The sequence below is a fragment of the Mugil cephalus genome, chromosome 12 (genome assembly GCF_022458985.1).
Source record: "Mugil cephalus isolate CIBA_MC_2020 chromosome 12, CIBA_Mcephalus_1.1, whole genome shotgun sequence".
In the NCBI taxonomy this organism is placed as follows: Eukaryota; Metazoa; Chordata; class Actinopteri; order Mugiliformes; family Mugilidae; genus Mugil; species Mugil cephalus.
Genome location: NC_061781.1, coordinates 17328667 through 17347199, shown reverse-complemented (window position 1 = coordinate 17347199; position 18533 = coordinate 17328667). Strand labels below are relative to the sequence as shown.

The window sequence follows — 18533 nt, the reverse complement described above, 5'->3', positions numbered from 1 at the left end:
TAGTAATTGACCTTGCTGCTGAGGACAGGGTGGTTATGTGCTGAGCCAGCACTGTGAGATCTGAAGGAAATGGATGCATAGAGTGGGGGTAGTTTTCACCAACATCAGACTATTTAAAAGTGTCACTACAGTGACTTGTTATTGGCCGATAATGTGCGCAGGAATGGGGATTAATCTTCACTCAATGTGTGCAGCCTATTTTCGTCAGTGAAACAGTAACACCCCTCCCTGTTGGAAAGGAAGAGAGCCCCCTGTCCCCCAGGAAGCCAAAGGCAGACTACCGGCTATCAGCACTCTCATCACTATCACACCGCGGTACCCAGCTGGCTCGCGCATTTCATCATTACGCACACAACCAGGCTTTGACGCATCGAGATCAGGAGAAAATTTTTTCTTTTGCGTCATCATGATCGCCGTTTTATATGACCATATATGGGTCGTATCTTTTTCGCTTCGAGACCTATTTATTATTGTTGTTGTTTTTTATCGGATTAGGCTTCTTTTCACCATATCTTCTCATTCTGAATTATGTATCACGCTGCCACAGTGTTTCTGAATGGGAAGACACGCACAGACATACAGCAGTCGGAAACATAGCAGGGCTGCTCTGTTCTCCTCGAAGCTTCAGGCGAATACGAAATAATAAAAATAAAAAATAAATAAATAAAAATAAAGCACCAGGAGACCGCTTTACGCAACGAAGCACGCCGTACTATATCTGCTGCCTTCCCTATTTTATTCTACAGTCTACGGCTCATCCACGTTCCTTGCGCTAGTTGCATTCCGTGAACACTCTGATGCGTTCACTGGCGACTGAGAAAATGAAGAGTAGGTAGTATATCCAGTTTAAACCCGTGAATGTAGCCTATTCTGTACGGGTGGCGCAGAGGGAATATTAAATTAACGTGAAAGAGCTGCAGACTCCACTATATTATGCTTGTTTGCCAGCTGGAGTATGACTGAAATAACTCCCTCTACAGTCATCTTAAAATATTATCACGAGGTTGTGGAAATCATCACTGCGACAATAAACGAAATATGCAAACTTATTTATTACGCATTGTTCCCCTCACTTTATGCGGCCTAGTATTTATTCCAATACGTTTTATAATTCACATTAGCGCCTTATGTGACGCAAAGGGAGGGTTTATAGGTCAGGAACATCTCGTTTTGCAGCTATTTGGGGACACATCCTGCTAAAAAATCTCCACGGCAGCCAAACGATGGATCATACCAGAGATGCTATAAATAAAGCCACAGTCCTGACTGACTACGCTCAAATGAGTCGGAAGAGGGCAGAGTGATAGTAGGAGGGCCCTTTCCGTCTCTCTCTCTCTCCCTCTCTCTCTCTTCACTCCAGCATTCATCCCGTTTCCACCAATAAGCCCAATGAGTGTGTGTGCGCACCGCCCACTGTCGGTGTGTGTATTTTTCTTCGCCTTCCCCTTCTCTCTCTCTCTCTCCCTCTCCTTTTTTTTTTAAACCGGAGCTGAATGTGTAGATCGTCACATGTTGTTTCCCCCCTCTTCAGCCAGGACACCAGCAGACATGTGTTATTTATTGCTCGGCTGTGGGAGAAGACGAACCTACAACCTGGGCTCTGGAAATAAGGATTAAACTAAAGCGCGTCGTTTCTTCAGCAACCCGGCGAAAGGAAGCATTGTGTCTGGAAGCGACAAGGAGAATGGCGAGTCCGCCAAACACGGGTGATCAGTCGTTATCGGCCAGTAATGTGAAAACCGGGGTCAAGAAATGCGGATATCTGAAGAAGCAGAAGCACGGACACAAGCGCTTTTTTGTTTTAAAAGAGCCGAGCGAAGGTTTCCCTGCCCGACTGGAGTACTACGAGAGCGAGAAGAAATGGAAAAACAAATCGGCCGCGAAGAGAGTTATTCCTCTGGACTGCTGTCTCAATATCAACAAGAGAGCGGACGCAAAACACAAATATCTTATTGCTCTTTATACCAAGGACGAGTATTTTGCCGTGGCGGCGGAAAACGAGCAGGAGCAGGAGAGCTGGTACCAGGTGCTGACGGATTTAATAGCAGAGGGAAAAGTCTATGACGGCTCAGCGTCCAACTCCGCGTCCTCACTGGTTGGCTTCGACGAGGCGAGCTACGGCGTAATAACGCCGGTGTCCGCCGCCTACAAGGAGGTATGGCAAGTAAATCTGAAATCCAGAGGCCTGGGACAGAGCAGAAATTTAACCGGCGTGTACAGGCTGTGTCTTTCCAGCCGGAATATCAGCTTCGTCAAGCTGAACTCGGAGGTTGCCTCAGTCACATTACAGCTGATGAACATCCGGAGGTGCGGCCACTCTGACAGCTTTTTCTTCATCGAGGTTGGTCGATCTGCATCCACGGGTCCCGGCGAGCTATGGATGCAGGCTGACGACTCTGTCGTGGCTCAAAATATTCACGAAACCATCTTGGAGGCGATGAAAGCCATGAAGGAGCTGTCGGAATTCCGGCCGCGCAGTAAAAGCCAGTCATCTGGTACAAACCCCATCTCTGTACCTACACGCAGGCACCTGAACAATCTCCCCCCGAGCCAGACCGGGCTTCCCCGGCGGTCACGCACCGACAGCATGGCTGCCACCTCTCCTGTGAGCAAATTTTCCTCCTGTCGAATACGCACGGCGAGCGAGGGCGATGGCACCATGACACGCCCCATGTCAGTCACCGGGAGCCCCCTTAGCCCCGGGGTTCACAGGACGCTCCTGAGCAGATCCCACACAATTACAGCTCGCCCTTCTCTGACATTTGAATCTTCTACCCTCCAGCACAGTAAGTCCATGTCTATGCCCCTGTCTCGTTCTCCGCCTGTGGCTACCACTTGCCCAGGGAATGTATCATCCTGCCCAGACAGCAGTGCCCCCCGGCCCTCCAGCTGCAGTGCATCATTCTCAGGCTCCCCCAGTGATGCTGGTTTTATATCATGTGAAGAGTATGGATCTAGTCCTGCACGGGAACTCAGGTTACCACTTACCCTCCGCAGCAATACTCCAGAATCTATCAAAGCAGACACTCCCCCCTCCCGAGATGGCAGTGAGCTTGATGGCTACATGGTGATGGAGCGGCAGATTCTGAACGGTTGCCGGCGGTTATCAGAACTGGACAAGGTGTTTCGAAAGCGCACATACTCCCTCACCACCCCTCGACAGCACAGAGGTCCCCCCCAAGTATCTTCAGCCTCCCTGGACGAGTATACTCTTATGAGAGCCACGTACAATAGTGGAAGCCAGCCTTCTCGAAGGTGTCACACCGCCTCCCCTAAAGGGACCTCTCTTGAGGATTGCAGGGATGTCCAAATCAGCTCCAGCAGTCTCCAAGGTGACAGTGGCTATATGCCCATGATGCCTGGTGTGGTACCTCAAACACAAGGCTCCAAGGATGATCCCTACATGCCCATGAGCCCCATGTGTGTTTCTGCTCCAAAGCAGATCATCAACCCCCGTTCACACTCTTTTTCAGTGGGGCTGGCCCCACGCACAGACTCCCCCGGTAGCGTTTCTCTGGAGGACAGTGGGTATATGCGCATGTGGTGCGGAACCAAGATGTCAGTGGAGAGCACAGATGGAAAGCTCACCAGTGGAGAGTATCTGAACATGTCTCCAGTTGACACACTGGTGTCTCTTACTCCCCCCGAATACATTCTGAGTCCTTCAGGAGATCCTCAGCTCCACCACAGCTACAGGCAACCATATTCTTACAGCTCCCTGCCACGTTCACTTAAAGGACAGTTACCGCGCAATGGGTCCACTGACACGGACCAATATGTGGTGATGAGTTTACAGAAACAACGGATAGAGGAGGAGTCCAACTATTGTCCTGTCTCTCCACAAGACTCCGTGTCCAGCAGCTCACCAGGAACACCAAACACTCCATCCTCTGCGCCATCTCCTCTCAGAGTGGCTCGGCTGGATGGAGGTCTGGTGCACCGTAATAGGATGTGTCGGCCAACCCGCCTGGCTCTGGAATCCCTCAGAACGCTACCATGTATGAGCGAGCACCCCCTCCCCTCAGAGCCACGCAGCCCCGGAGAGTACATTAATATAGACTTTACTAGTGCCACCCACCACCCGCTGGCATCCACAGTGTTAGACAGCTCAGAGTCCTCTGTGAGTTTAATGTGCGCAGAGAAGAGATCCATGTCACTCTCAGACTATGCTAATATTGAAGTCTGTGCCCCGGTTCACCTTGGAGCACATGAAGCTGGGGGTTGCCCCCCAGCAGGGCCCCTAAACCATACACCTGAAGTCTTGATCTGCCCCGGTCTGGTGAACACACAGAAGGAGGAGGAAAAAGAAGGAAAAAGTGTAGAGGGACCGGCAAAGGAGCGGGGGATGGTTGAGGAATATCCTCTCCCACAACAGGGGAGTCTGCCGTGTCAACCTGCTCCAATCAAAGACGACTACACTGAGATGACCTTCAATCCTCCTGCCCCCATACCTGCTATCTGCACCACCGATGCTGCTCCCCTTCCTACCAGCCCCACCGCTTGTGTCCAGAGACTCAGCCTCGATAACAGTATAGTGGATGTTGTGCCGCCTGTGCCAGTGGACTCTTTTCTCCTTGGGGCTCCTTCGTTATCTGTCACAATAGTGGATCCTCACAGGGGGGCTAAAGTTATCCGGGCTGACCCTCAGGGGCGTCGACGTCACAGCTCTGAGACCTTCTCATCCACCACCACCGTCACACCCGTGTGCCCATCCTTTGCCCACGACACCAAACGGCACAGCTCTGCCTCTGTGGAGAATGTATCCCGCACCGTTCGCAACTCCGAGGAAACCGGCGAGGACTACGGCAGTCCCATGTGCAGGGAAACGTCAGCTGGTTATCAAAACGGACTCAACTACATTGCCTTAAACTTGATGGAGGGAACCCTTGGAGGATGCAGATTAGGAGGCTGTGACGGGCTCCTGAGGTTTAAGGCAGCCTGTGGCTGCAAGGGGGGTCTGAACAGTTTCAACACTAGCCCCTATGCCAGCATGGGATTCAAAGAGACTACAGCTGCTGCAGTGAAAGGTGAGTGTTTTCATACTTGTCACACTCACTCATTCATTCAATAGGTTTTCATTCATGAAGGGAGTGGTGTGAGGATTAGAGTAGGATAGAGATCCGCCTCAGGGCAACTGTATACTCTGTAAGTTATTACATAATTGCAGCGCCGCTTATCTAATTTTTCTTCAAAAATTCTCTCAGAGATCATGCCTGATAAAGCTTCATTTGGTTATCTGCCTCGTAGTAACTATCCATTTAGTCCCCTTACAGCTGCAATAAAAGTGTAAGTTTATTTTTATTGATAGCGGATTTATGACAATACAACCGACCATCTCCGTTGTAAAGCCATGTAGGAAGCACAACCATCATCTGTGTCTGTTTTACATTAATGTTATGTGGTTACGAGCTCATATATGCCGGTTTGTAAACACAGGCTACAGGAGCTGAGAGAAGTAAACTAGTTATGAACATTGCTGATGGGTGTAGGCTCTGATGTTTAGATAGGATTAGTCACCAACTTGTCACACCCATGACACACAGACAAATCTCAAGGCCGTGTGATGCTGAGGAAGTCTTTAATCTGTTGGAAAACTGCAGCTCAGTAGCACTGGGAAATGGTCTGTCAAATAAAAGCACGGGCTTAGGAAACTGGGTAAAAGCAATGAAGTGTGCACCACATCAAAAACGCGTCTGTGGATTCCGAAGCGCGGTGCAGCCTCGGTTGAACGACTAGTCTGTTTAGACATCAAGAATTAAAGTTAATAAAATATGACATTTTATGTCGAAGCTTTTATTTTGAAAATAATGGCCGGACACATAAAGGAGCTGTTCTGTGTGGCTGGATGCTGCTGTTGTGCGTTTGTGCGAACGATCTGCTCTGGTTTTCCCTCAGTGACGCAGTTTTGTACCACGTCAGTATTAAAAATAAATAAATAAGAAAAACATCAAATCTGATTCAGTGACGCATGCAGCGCTACACGTGATGTCTCCGTGGAAGGAGCTGGAAAAAAGGCAAAAGAACACTCTAGATTGTCAACGTTTCTAACGTTCAATGTCAAATTTGTAGCTGCCAAATCCGTTATGACTGCTGGGGAAAGAACAGCGGACATCAAAATGCTGCCTTTTGCCTCGTTTGTCTTCTCTGTTGCATCAGTGGCTTTGCATGCATCTGTACATGGCTGGGATTATTTACCGGGACTGGTGACCTGAGTGGGGCATGTCAGGAGTTGTTGTTTGAAAAGAAAACTGTGCCGGGATCACTGTGAGTCAGGGACCAGCGTTTCTGATGATGAAACACAAGAGTTTAATTGCTGTTTGTGGTTTCACAACCGAGTTGCCTCTGCGTCTCTGTCTGAGCTGGCTGTCGCGCTGTGAGCGCCGCCAGCGTGGGGTTTGGTGCAAGTCATCGGGTTCCCCCAGAAAAACAAGTGAGTCAGTTGTTTATCAATTGTCAGGTACTGGGTTTCAGGACTGGAATGCGGACAGTGTGCAAAGGTTGCTGGGAGAGGTGAATGCTCACTTGTTTTTCTAACCTGGTGGGGTGGACTCGGAGGGGGGATGGGAAGATTCTTTTCTTTTTTTTTTCTTCTTCTTCTTCTTCTTTTTTCCCCCCCTTTCTCCTCCGTTATGAGCAACTTCACAAAACACACCAATGAAATGGTTTTTACACACGAGCAGGCAGTGTTTTCTCAAAACACATCGCACGCATAAATACACGTGCGTCCTCACGTCTACCGGGTAAACGTCCCGTCGTGCCCCGGCTGGCACTTTTTTATGACGTCCGTCCATGGCTACAAGAGCGAGGGGAGGCGAAAGAACAATGGCGACGGATGGACGACTTGTTTTGATTTTCGCGCAACAAAATAGGCTATTGAACCGAGAGAGAGAGAGACGAGAGGAGAGGAGCAGCCAGGGTGAGGGAAAAAAGGAAGGGGCAGAAAGAAACGGATAGGGACCAGTGTCTTCTCAGTAAGAGGCGTTGTTTATAGAAGCCCTCCAGGTGATGCTGTCATCAGAACCCAATTCTGTTTCTCTTCTGTGTGAGTGGAAAAGAGGGCGCGCTTGTTTACTGCGAGATGACAGGCTGAACCGCATTCCCTCGTTACCGCACGGTGAACCTTATCTCAGAGTCCTGCCATCGCATCAATCTGACACAGGTAGATTAGGAAATCTCTTGAACTCATTTGACCTCCCGGAGGCAGCGGAGACGGAGACGGAGGAGGATGCTGTTTTGAGTTTTGGACCTGTGCACGGGGAGAGAGGAGGATATGAGGGGTTTGTTTGGGTTTCGGTTTACAATGTCTGTCCCTGACGGAAAGTGTCAGTTGCTTAATGCTTGAAACGCGTGCCTGTGAGGGAGATCTCGCCATCTCAACGGAAATCCACACACCTCCACGTCCGCTGTTTTTCCGACTCGGCGGCCGTCCTCCTCCTCCTCCTCCTCCTCATTCTCCCTTTGGAGTGTCTGTGCTGCCACATGTCTTTTCGCCATAAAAGCCTCTTCATCATCCCCCTGTCATCTTCTGTCCTCATTTGTCTTCCGTGCCTCTCTCTGACTAAAAGCAGCGTTGCACGGGTGCAGACAGGGGAGTAAACTGACTCACGCTCTCCATTTGTGGGCCCAGACTGTCCCCCGCCTCCCCCTCCTCCTCCTCCTCCTCCTCCTCCTCTACTGCCGCTCCGGTCCGCCCCAACATTACAACATTCTGACTTTGCCTGTGCCATGTGCGTACATATACACAGCCATCAGCAGATGGTGGAGGGTTTGTAGGGGGTGGGGTGGGGTCAGGGGTTTTGCACCTGCCCCACGAAGCAGTGCTCACTGGTTATCTGGCCCTTCAGAGGAGAGTGACAATACGCTAATGACTGGCCGCCATCTGCCACGACAACAGCGGGGAGAAGGTGGGGGTGTGGCCAAGCAGTTTCAAGAAGCCATACACCAACCCCAAATACCCCCCCTCTCTCTCCTCCTATGCATCCTCCTCCTCCCTCCCCCGTTTTTCCTCCTCTCCTCGCCTCTCCAGGCACTAGTTTCTGTTTTTCAGAAATCACGTGATTCGCCCGCCCCGCTTCTTTGCACACAAACACACACCTTCCCCACACCTCCACGCACAAGCCTTGTGTTGTTCTTGTTGTTATCTGAACGGTCTCCGATTGGCCCGTCGCACCAGAAGCCGTAGAGGATCGTCTAAAAATTTACCTAATTATATCTGTCGCTGACGAGGCTCTCACCTCTCCCGCTGCTCCGGAGGAATAAATGATGTGTATTTTTTTGAATGTACATAACTTTAGGATATTTAGCAGAAGAACCTATTTGTCATTTAAAAAAAAAATATCTATGATATGTTCATGAGCTTTTGGGAAAGAACCAAATCCGACAATCAAATGCTCGGTGCATGATCGTCGGATTTCAATGTCACTTCAGTGTTTCCTGTGGAAAGCGTACCAACAATGCCTGTGCTTGGTTCTTCTATTACACGCAGTATTTTGAGGAGCGTCTGTCCTCACCTGTCCTGTCCAGCTCAGCCCTCCCCTGCAGACACACATCCTGACGGTTTGATACATAACTCTGGGCAAAGTAGGGCGGGATGTTCCAGCACTAGATAAAAACAAAGTTAACCTCCCGTATCCTCAATTTAGCTTGGAGGTAAGAAGGATTACATTCACTTCGGGATTAGACATTGTTCAGGAGCTTGTTTTTTTCTAAAGGTGGAGGAAGAGACGGAGCTTCTGCGTGTGACGTTAAAACACCCACATTCGGGTCCGGTGTTTATTGGGTGATTAGACTCATATAGTCGCAAGCAAATGTGCTTATCGCAAATTCGTGTCCAGATTTCAGGACGTAACCCCTGCGTTAAGGCTGCATTGAAGTGCTCTGTGAAATGTTGGTGCCAAGCGGCACAATGGGCACTGATTTTGAAACATGGAGAGCCTTCATATGTACACACAGATCCACCATAACATTATGACCACTGTCAGGAGAAGTAAATAACACTGACCGTCCTGTGTGTATAGAGTGATCTGCTGGGAAACCTCTGGACTTTTGGTTCTTTGCTTATGTATCAGATTTCTTCCCCTTAATTTTGCTAATCAAGTGGTTGTGCAAGGAAATATTTGTGAGATTAATTAACTATTTGATGCCACTGTTGCAACATATAAAGACTGAGAATATGGACAATATGTAAACACTTTCCTCATTATTATGTGTAATAATGAGAGTTGAAGAATAATAGTTTAAGAGGGTTGTTGTTTTTGTTTGGTCGGTCAGGCGGAGGTGTGCGGGGTCAGAGGTGAAGAGTCAGCCAGTGTTTGTTCGGTGGAGCGCTGCTGTAGATCAGGGAGGAGCCAGCGCGGCAGGAATGTAAACAGACCAGAGCTGATCTCTCCTTGCCTGTGGGTCCATTTTCCAGGCTGCTGGCAGTAAAACACAAGTTGACGACCCTCTCTCTCTCCCCCCTTCTCCCTGTCGCCGTTTAGAATAACAGTTGTAGTAGTTGTAGTAGTTAGCCGTAGTAGTTCCGCTGTTCCATTAGCTCAGTGATGACATGAAAGAACTCAAGTAGGCGACGCATCTGCAGACATGAGGACTTGTTTACATTGCCTCTGAAGCACTAGCCTGCTAATATGTGTGTCCTAGCCCTGAATGGAGCGTGGCTAAATATAGCCTGTGAGAACTAAATAAATAATGAACAGAGCCACGGTGTGTGTGTGTGTGTGTGTGTACGTGTGTGTTGGGACAGGGGGTACAGACAAGGCTTGTCGGGAGGGAGGGGTGGGGGGGTCTGGTGGATGTGCGCTCTAAAAAAAGGGGAGGGGTCGGGGCTATTGGGTTCATTCCCCCACTGGACCTCTGTCCCCTTCCCTCAATAACATCCCCCCTCCCCAAATCTCCTCGCCCACCCACACTTTTCTCCGACGCACTCGCGTTTGCATAATGGTTTGTGTGTGGAGGTGGGGAGGAGGGGGGGGGGGCAAGTCTGCGTACGCCACTATGCTCGCTCAAGTTCATCAAAAGGAATAATAAAAATAATAAGAGGGTGTTTACCTTCACCGGCTACACCTGGTTGCCAATCTGAGCGGCTTGTGATTCAACGCCGCTTCCCGGCAGATCGCAGTCATTCTCACCCAAGTGCCTGCCTCTACAGGCCGCCGGCCGGCCCAGCCCCGGCAGAAACACACACATTCAGATTGTTATGGTCTGACGGTCCCATGACCTCACTGCATTCCCGTTCCTCTCTGTCAGGTTGATTCTGTTACTGCGGTTTTTCCAACGCGTCCCTGTGTCTGACACCCATGGCAGTGAAGGGGGCTGAGCTCAGTCGGCCCAGGTGGTGACCGCACGAGTGAAATCAATTATTCTAATATTCAAATGTATGTGTGTTATTTTATTTTTTGCAGCAGCAGCATCCTCGAGCAGCTGTGTGTTTTATATATTTTATTATCTTTGTTTTAGTCATCAAGTGTACGGTTCAGATCAAACGTAAGCCTCAGATTTCAATTAACAACAAGTATGTATGGGCCAAAGACAGAGAACAGGCCTGTTTGTGTGCGTGTGTGTATGTGTGTGTGTTTATGGTGGGAATAGTTGCGGGAGGGGGGCGGCGGCACTGAGGACTCTGAATGAAAGGTTTGTTTTAGAGAATGACGATCACATCCAGCTTTGTGAAAACGGCTCTTGTTCGTGGCCGGGGAAGAGGAGACGGCGAATGAGGGAAGAAATGCAGCCGTTGTGTGTTTGCGCACTCTCTTGTGTGCGTGCGTGCGCGTGGGTGCGCGTCGGCTAGCCAAGACTTCCGCTCCCATTTGATAGCTCCGCATGCAAATGAAACCTCACAAACATGTACACAGGGGCAAGGGTCAGCACAGCTTTCCGCTGGGAGAAAAGCAACTCTCCGAGGACTCTGGTTTCACGCTGTTTGGAAAAATACATAGCACAGAGCGCCGGAGAGTACCTGTGTGCGCGCGTGTTTGTTGGTGTGTGTGTGTTGTTGCTGTCACTTTTGTCGTCATTGGAGACTGCCCCGCTTCGTCCGCACTGCGCTAAATGCCACTCTGTTTTTCCACTGCCATGAAAGCACCTGCCACTTCAGTGTCTACCAGCTGAGCAACACACACACACACACACACGCAAGTTAGAAAAAAAAAAAAAAAAAAAAAGGCCTCTTGAAGAGCACTCATTCCTTACTTGGAAACAGAGTGGAGGTATCCGTTTGACCTTCACCTCCCCTCGCATCCTACATAATAAATCATATACACTCTATGTACAATCTAAATTAAGTTTCCGGAGGTAATATTGACCAAGGAAATCTTATTTGGTCACGTTCAGTTTCATGCCTGTAAATCACATGATCTGAAACTCACTTGTGTTTTTTCTTTTTTTTCTGTTCTTATTCTTTCAGAATGAAGGCCCATGGGTATTCCCACCCCTCCCCCTCATCTTCCTCCTCCTCCTCCTCCGAATGTAGGATTTTGCTGCAGCCAGATGACGAGGTCGCCACGGCGACAGCTGGACAGGCGCTGCAGCCGGCGACGTCCTTTGACCTCTTCGCCGCCTCTGGGGTTCGCAGGCGCGGCCATCACCATGGAAACACGGACACTTGACCTTTGCCCCAAATCTTCCCTCCTTTTTTTCCTTGGCACCTAAACATTCAGGCGCCATTGCTGCTGTAGTACTAGATGAAAAAAAAATAAAAAAAACAACAACGACAAGAACTTAAACAGACTATTAACTCTAACAATAGGTTGCTATGTATTTCTGTACGTAGGCCTGCAAATTTGTCTGCAGTATATTATTATTTTAATACTGTAATACACTTTTGACTGGTTTTCTAATGGCTCCAGCTGCTAGTTGCCAGATATTCTCACCCGAAAAACCTGTGAACCAAACCTGGAGAGCATGCGTGCGCGCACACAGACGCAAAAACCTGTCATGCATACGTGTATTTATTTATTTATCTTGTATGTATGCATTAAATGAAATGTGCATAAGAATTTGAATACATACTGTACTGCAAAAATAGACAGCATTTAGGAACCTATTTAAAAACAAAAAAACAAAGGTTACATTTGCTTAAAGAACCCTACCTCAGCACCAAGTCACACAGTAGAAATATATATATATAAATATTTATTTTCAGAGGTGAATGTTTTTTTTTTTTATTTTGTTTTTCTTTTCTTTTCTTTTTTTTTTTTAAATCACCGATCCAAAGCCTTACTCTAACCATCAGTCCCCCATCTGATGGCCCTTTTTAGTTTTGGACCTATAAAAACGCAGTATATCAAAGATTTAACCGATCATCTTACAGACTGAATGTCCATCCGAGCTGAATGAGAGGCAGCCTCTCTGAGATTAAGTTCCCACCCTCCTCACATTTATGACAAGATTATGTATTAAAAGTCCAGAGTAATATATTTATTAATACGAGATGCAGGACTCACACACCCTGAAATCCTTTCTAGAGGACCTTAGAGGAACAGGTGACAACGCGTTGCATCACACATGCAAAGCAGCTGTCGCGAATCCAAACACTGCAGCACGAGCCAGGTCTAACTGGACCTGAACACCACGTGTGTGTGTCTGTATGTGTGTGTGGCCTGTCTGAGCCCAAGTCTCAGCACCTTTAAACACTTTAGCGAGTCATCCACAGTTCTCCTACGACATCCTGAACACCCGTACAGCCTGCAGGAGGTTATGACCTGCCAGGACAAGGGGCAGAAACATGAATGTTTGAATTTATTTATAACTGGACAGCCCAGTATCTTACATTTTCTCACCTGATGCCTTGTTGCAGAGCTCTGTCACACCAGGCCCAGCAGCACTGAGCAAAGTGGCGCATGCCAGGACGGTGGGTTTCAGTCTTGACTGGCTGTTTAGCAAGCCGCTCGCTAGCTTGAATTCCACGGCCTCCATTGCATGGTCTTGCATTTACAAACTTTTTAGATTGTAACACAAGACGCCTTGAATGTAGTACACCGTGTTCCGAGCTTGGGAACACACGACGAACACAAACTGCAACAATGAAACATGTAGAGGTACTAAATGGGAACTACGACACACAGATGAATAAAAGAAACAAACCAGGGGAAGTATCTTAATATTTATCTGAACTCACAGGTACTTAACCTTTGCCTATAGACTGTAAATAATGCAGAGTAACAGAGAATTACACCCAAAATGCTGAGAGACTCTGAGATGTTAAGTTAAATAACTTATGTTGTTTGTACTGTACATAGTATGTGTTTGAGTGAACTTTCTGATACAACAAAAGCACTAATTAAGTTATACGCTAACCGGTATGGTTTGGCTTTGATTTTTTTTTTTTTTTTTTTTTTTTTTTTTAAACTGTCATGGGAAAGTCTTGTAAAATGGATGCCACTATGAGGACATTTTCTAATGCTGTAATTCTGAAAAAAAAAAATAATTAAAGAGAAATCATTAATACTTGACATAATTCATTCTTGATACTTAGGTACAACACAAATGGCATATATGCAATATTTACACTTTTGAAAATTAGTTTACAAAGACGTACCAAATGTATAAATACTGTTAATAATGTTTGTTAAAACCTTAAATCAATTTTTTGCTCTTTGTAAAAAAAAAAAGAAAAAAAAAGAAAAAAGAAATTCAATTTTGAAATGGAAACTCTTTTCTGCCTGTTTTTTGCTAATCGAGCCTCTTTGGTGTTTTGAGCAGTGTTTTTTGCATTTGCATAATGTTTCAAGTTTTTATTCAGCATCTAAAAGGTTATGATCTGGGCTATGGCTTAACTTGCTGTGTCTTTGCATTGTAAATATTTCATATCATGCACAATGTGATGCTACTAAGGCATTTTAATTTAAACTTAGTTCATTGCTTTAGATTGTATTGATTCTTTATAGACACATGCAATAAATAATGCTATTTAAGAAAGCCTTTTCGTCTCATGTCTCCCTTCCTTCGCTCCTCCCCACATACACATCACAAACAAGAAGTCTTGTTTGAATAAGCACTCGCCGGAGCAGATGTTCCAATTCACTTTCCTGCCTTTTTCATTAAGAAAACCTCATTAGGAGGGTGAGAAGTAAAGAGTGGATATGTCTTGCTTCTCTTTGTGCGCGTCTAGTGATTGTGAAGCCCTGCTCCCTATTGAGAAAGATCGCATCAAAAACTGGGTGTAGGCCTAACCTCACGTTGCCTCCAGCATTAGCATTGTTATTGTTTTTGTGCGCTTGCCTCTCAGTCCCCACCCCCAGCAATAGTAATTAGACCAGCATGTTGAAACAGCCCCTGGAACTGGGAGGGAATAAATAACACCGTGATAGGATAATGATTTTTCACCCTTCGCCATATGCTGTCGGATTATTCATCCTCACAGCCTTACTAATTAAAAAGGTAATTAATGCTGGGAAGTAGGTCTAATTGTCTACTATGGCTGCTGTTACTGTGTTTGGATGGGAAGTGTGCGGTGTGGGTGGGTGGAGAAGGGTTTGTCCAGAACAGCTGGGAAGAGGGTTTGCAGAGGATTGGGCAGTGTTGGCAGACAGGTGAAGACAATGGAAGGGTCTCCTGAAGGAGGAGCCCACACATGAGCCATCTACACCAGCGACGCTTAGACGGCTAATGAGAGAGCACAATCCTAGAGAGCAAAGTGTGACATGTTCTCTGTGAACCAAATCTCATCCATCACTGCTCCGCTCACCACTCCCGTCCTCCCTCGTGCTCGACTTGCTCGGAACGTTTAATTAAGGCCTTTATCTCATTATATTGCAAAGAAGAAATACAGAGTAAGCTGCGGGCTACTTTGTCTCTGCCTGTCACATGCTCGCTGGTCAGGAGGACGAGGGAGGCTGCGATGCTTTCATTACCCCGCGGTGTGTCAAATGTCACCGGAGCGCTGACTCTATGTTGGACGCTATTCGCCGTGCGTCCAAGATAAAACCATGCAAATCACCTTTACAGCGTGATAATGCAAACTCGACGAGTGAGCTCATTTGTGAACGCTGGCCAAACATCAGTCCGTGTGTGAATTTGTTTATATGTGCATAAGTGGTGGTGGTGGTGGTGGGATGGGGGGGGGGGGGGGGGGGGGCTGCATGTGTGTGTGTGATTTTAAAAGCACTTTTAAAAATCACATTCAGCAGGTTTGTATGACCATCACTGGCAAATACATGTTTTGTGCATTATAATGCACGTGATAGGCGGAGTGCATTAGAGAGAGGTCATCTTGAACACGAACGCACAAAATGCTGTACCCACTGACTCTTGTTTTTTTCCTTGCAGCAGATGACACTACATAACATGACCATAGCACTCTAGCTTAGATCAATGAACGCTCAGTGAGTCGTGAGGCTACAATGTCAAACTAAGCAAGCAGAAAATCCAAGACTGTGTGGCTATCATTTACTCAAATGTGTGGCTTGCAGTGTTTATCCTGCATCATTTTATGACATAAAAATACCTGCTGCTTTGTATATACGGGGCGTGCCAGCATCCCAGGGGGGCCTTTCTCTGGTCACTATGTTCTAAAACAGTGTTGCACCTAATGACTGTCAAGTGTTGTCCCTAAAAGCGTAAAATCGCAATGTACAAAATTATTTTGCTCAGGAAGGAAATCTGGAGCCTTTTTTTTTTTTTTTTTTTTTTTTAAATCCCATTAGTTTTTCCTCCCTGACTTTTTCCAAAAAAAAACATTGCTGTGCATGGTAGATACTTAACATTCTCCGCATCGTCCCAGCCTTTAAGAAAAGAGTGATTCTTCTGTAATCATCACAAGACATGTATTTGGCTTTTGTCAAACACGCCTGCAGATGGGATCTCGTGCTGCATGGATTCGGCACTGCAGGGCTCCAGGTATCTCTTGCAGATCTAACAAGGAGCTCCTGCATGCTGGAATATTTTCACCATATTTGTATATATTATACAGCGTAGGAGATAATGGAAGGACAGACTCGCAAAGGAGACAGAGGAGCCGGGCCGAGCTCGGGCACACCCGTTTTACTCGCGTGTGTGTTTAACTGATCACCCATTCAAATACCTATTTGTATGAGTTTGCACCGAGGTCAGTGGTCAGCGCTTATCTCCCTCCGTGACACGCTCTCTTACCCACATACACATACGCAACTGTACACTTGGAGCGCTGGAATATATTAACACACTTGTGTCATCTTTTCGGCGTTGCATAATCTGCCAGCAGCACTACAGTAAACAAAGGCAACTTCCTCTTGCTGGCGAAATCTGAGAATGCAGAAACTGTTCCTTCCCATCCACTTTCACACACACACACACACGTTTGTACGATCGCACAAGTGAAAACACATGCATGTGAGAGTTCATTCAAGTGTAGGAGCAGAGTCTGTTAAACATAGCGAACCAACAAAGTCTGCGCTGAAAAAGAGAAAGAAGGTACCAAAAGTCTCCCCGGCCTTTGCGAGAGCTCACCCCTGTTTTTTCCAAGACGTTCCAAGACCTTGAAACTATGATTTTTGAGACATTAGTCAGTGTAGAAGTCCCAGTTGGGTCTGACCCAGCATGTATTTTACAGGAATGCGCGTGTGGGAGTGCCTGTTGCGCACTCGCATGCATTGGTGTGTATTTGAGTGTTTGTAAGTATCAGCATGTGTACACTTGGTCAGCTTGTTCGGCAGACATTCCCAGCTGTTTTCCAGGTAGCGTTCTCACGCTTCTTGTGCATCTCCTGTTTCTCACGCTGGCTGCTTTGACTGTAATCCTTACCAGCACACGCACGCGCGCACACACACACACACACACACACACACACACACACACGTTGCCCCGCCTCGTTCACCACCAGGTGAACAAAACCCACCTCACACACAAACACACTGTCTCTCACACACACAAACACACACATGCACACACACTCGTTCCTGTCTCTGATGATAGAGAAGCAGCCACAACAAAGACAGGACAGCGGAAAATAAGCACACTCAGAAACAAACACGCACACACTGAATGGGAGAGGGGAACGGTGCAAGTAGGAGGCAGATAAGAGAGGTGGAAAGACAAAGACAGAGAGGGAAGAATGTGCAGGAACCAACATGATGAGCTCATGCACTCCCCTGGCCATGCCCACCGTGCGTGACTCATATTTGGCAGGTGCGTTTGTGTGTGTTTACAGCTGCAGGTCAGCTCAGGGTGTGTCCTCATTAAAGTGCTGGTGAACATGTTTTCTCAAGCACAGGTTCTTTAGTAGCGCGCCGCCTGCATAATCAAAGTGACAGTGAGAATGAGCTCTACAGAACAGAGAGTACACTTTTGAAAACCAGTTTCGTCTTAAGTGAAACAGTAGCCCCGCAGAGGGTATGATGTAAGGACTTTAAATTTGGAAACTCATGAGTGCGCCATCCCTTGAACGTAACCGCATCCTTTCTGGGAGCACAGTATTTTTTGATTTTCTTTTTTTTTTTTTTTTTTTAGAGCGGGCCCCAGCTACAAGTCTTCTCTTCCCCCTCCCTGCTTCTCCCTCAGTGTGATGGATGTGGTTGGTGGAGACAGCACACAACCTGCAGACAGCCACCAGCTCCTTAGAAGGAAACACCATCTGCTTCGTTGGCTTCTGAGCGTCAGCAACCTGCATGTCCGCGTCTCGATTCGCGATCATGTGTGTTGAAGGTGGTGAGAGATTTCACGGTAATAGCACATTAGCCCAGATGTCTAGATTTTCTCTGACGTCGCTCGGCAAAACCCACCACGCGGATGTCCTGTGGCAAACGTAAATTAGTCACTTTTGTTTGGTCAACTGATGGTTCCCTGAAAAAGAAATACTGGTGTGTTGAGGCATGCAAGTCAAGTAAACAGTGAGAGAACAGAGTACACTGTCATGGACACCGTAACCCGCTAATTCATTCTGCCAGAACAAGGTCAACCTTGGTGAAATTCCTGTTGACAGACACTGTTGTGATTTCATCATTTACACGTCTCTGTACCACTTCATTTATTCATCTGTCAATCTGGCAGTGCCCATTACACAGCGATGAAACTACACGCACCAAAAAGAAAGCACACACCATGACTACTCAGCAACACATCCAATCACAGAAGTTGCGCTGACAAAATTGGTTGCAGTAATTATAAATAACTATTGCCTGTAACACATTCACTTTTAACATCTGACCACGTTAGCGAGAAACATTCAAAAGACAACACCAGAAAACCTGGAAAATTGATCAAACAATCCACTGTGCTCTACCTGTAAAACATTGTCCTCATTCCAAATGGGACATGGAGCCATCATGCTCGCTCATGAGTCAGTTTCCCCATTAAAATTAAGGTGGATCTAAGCTGGGCCCTCCAGTGGATAATCGCTAAGCCACCTGCAGCCATTTTACAGCGATAAATCAGTGGTTTAAGTGACACTTTCCGCTGAATAAAATGCATGCCGCGAAATGAAACATGTTCGCTGATTTCTCCCATCCACTGGGAGTTATGTCGTAATAACTGAGACCATGTAAAGGGATAATCACACATTGGGTTTCCCCGTGTTTCCAGAGACTATTTTGAGGCTTAAATTGAAGAAGGGAAAAGCAACA

At 47.0% G+C, this 18533-nt stretch overlaps 1 protein-coding gene across 1 annotated transcript; it reads left to right on the top strand.

The window, feature by feature from the left end:
• Window positions 1-1305: 1305 nt before the first annotated feature.
• Window positions 1306-13917, top strand: irs2b (insulin receptor substrate 2b). Its single transcript, XM_047600826.1, has 2 exons — window positions 1306-5027; window positions 11402-13917. Exons 1-2 carry the CDS (start codon window positions 1685-1687, stop codon window positions 11404-11406), a joined length of 3348 nt encoding a protein of 1115 aa, XP_047456782.1. The 5' UTR covers window positions 1306-1684; the 3' UTR covers window positions 11407-13917.
• Window positions 13918-18533: the final 4616 nt, after the last annotated feature.

What these genes read in the sequence shown, in the direction of transcription:
- irs2b (XM_047600826.1), top strand. Translation starts at nt 1,685, where the DNA reads ATGGCGAGTCCGCCAAACACGGGTGATCAGTCGTTATCGGCCAGTAAT.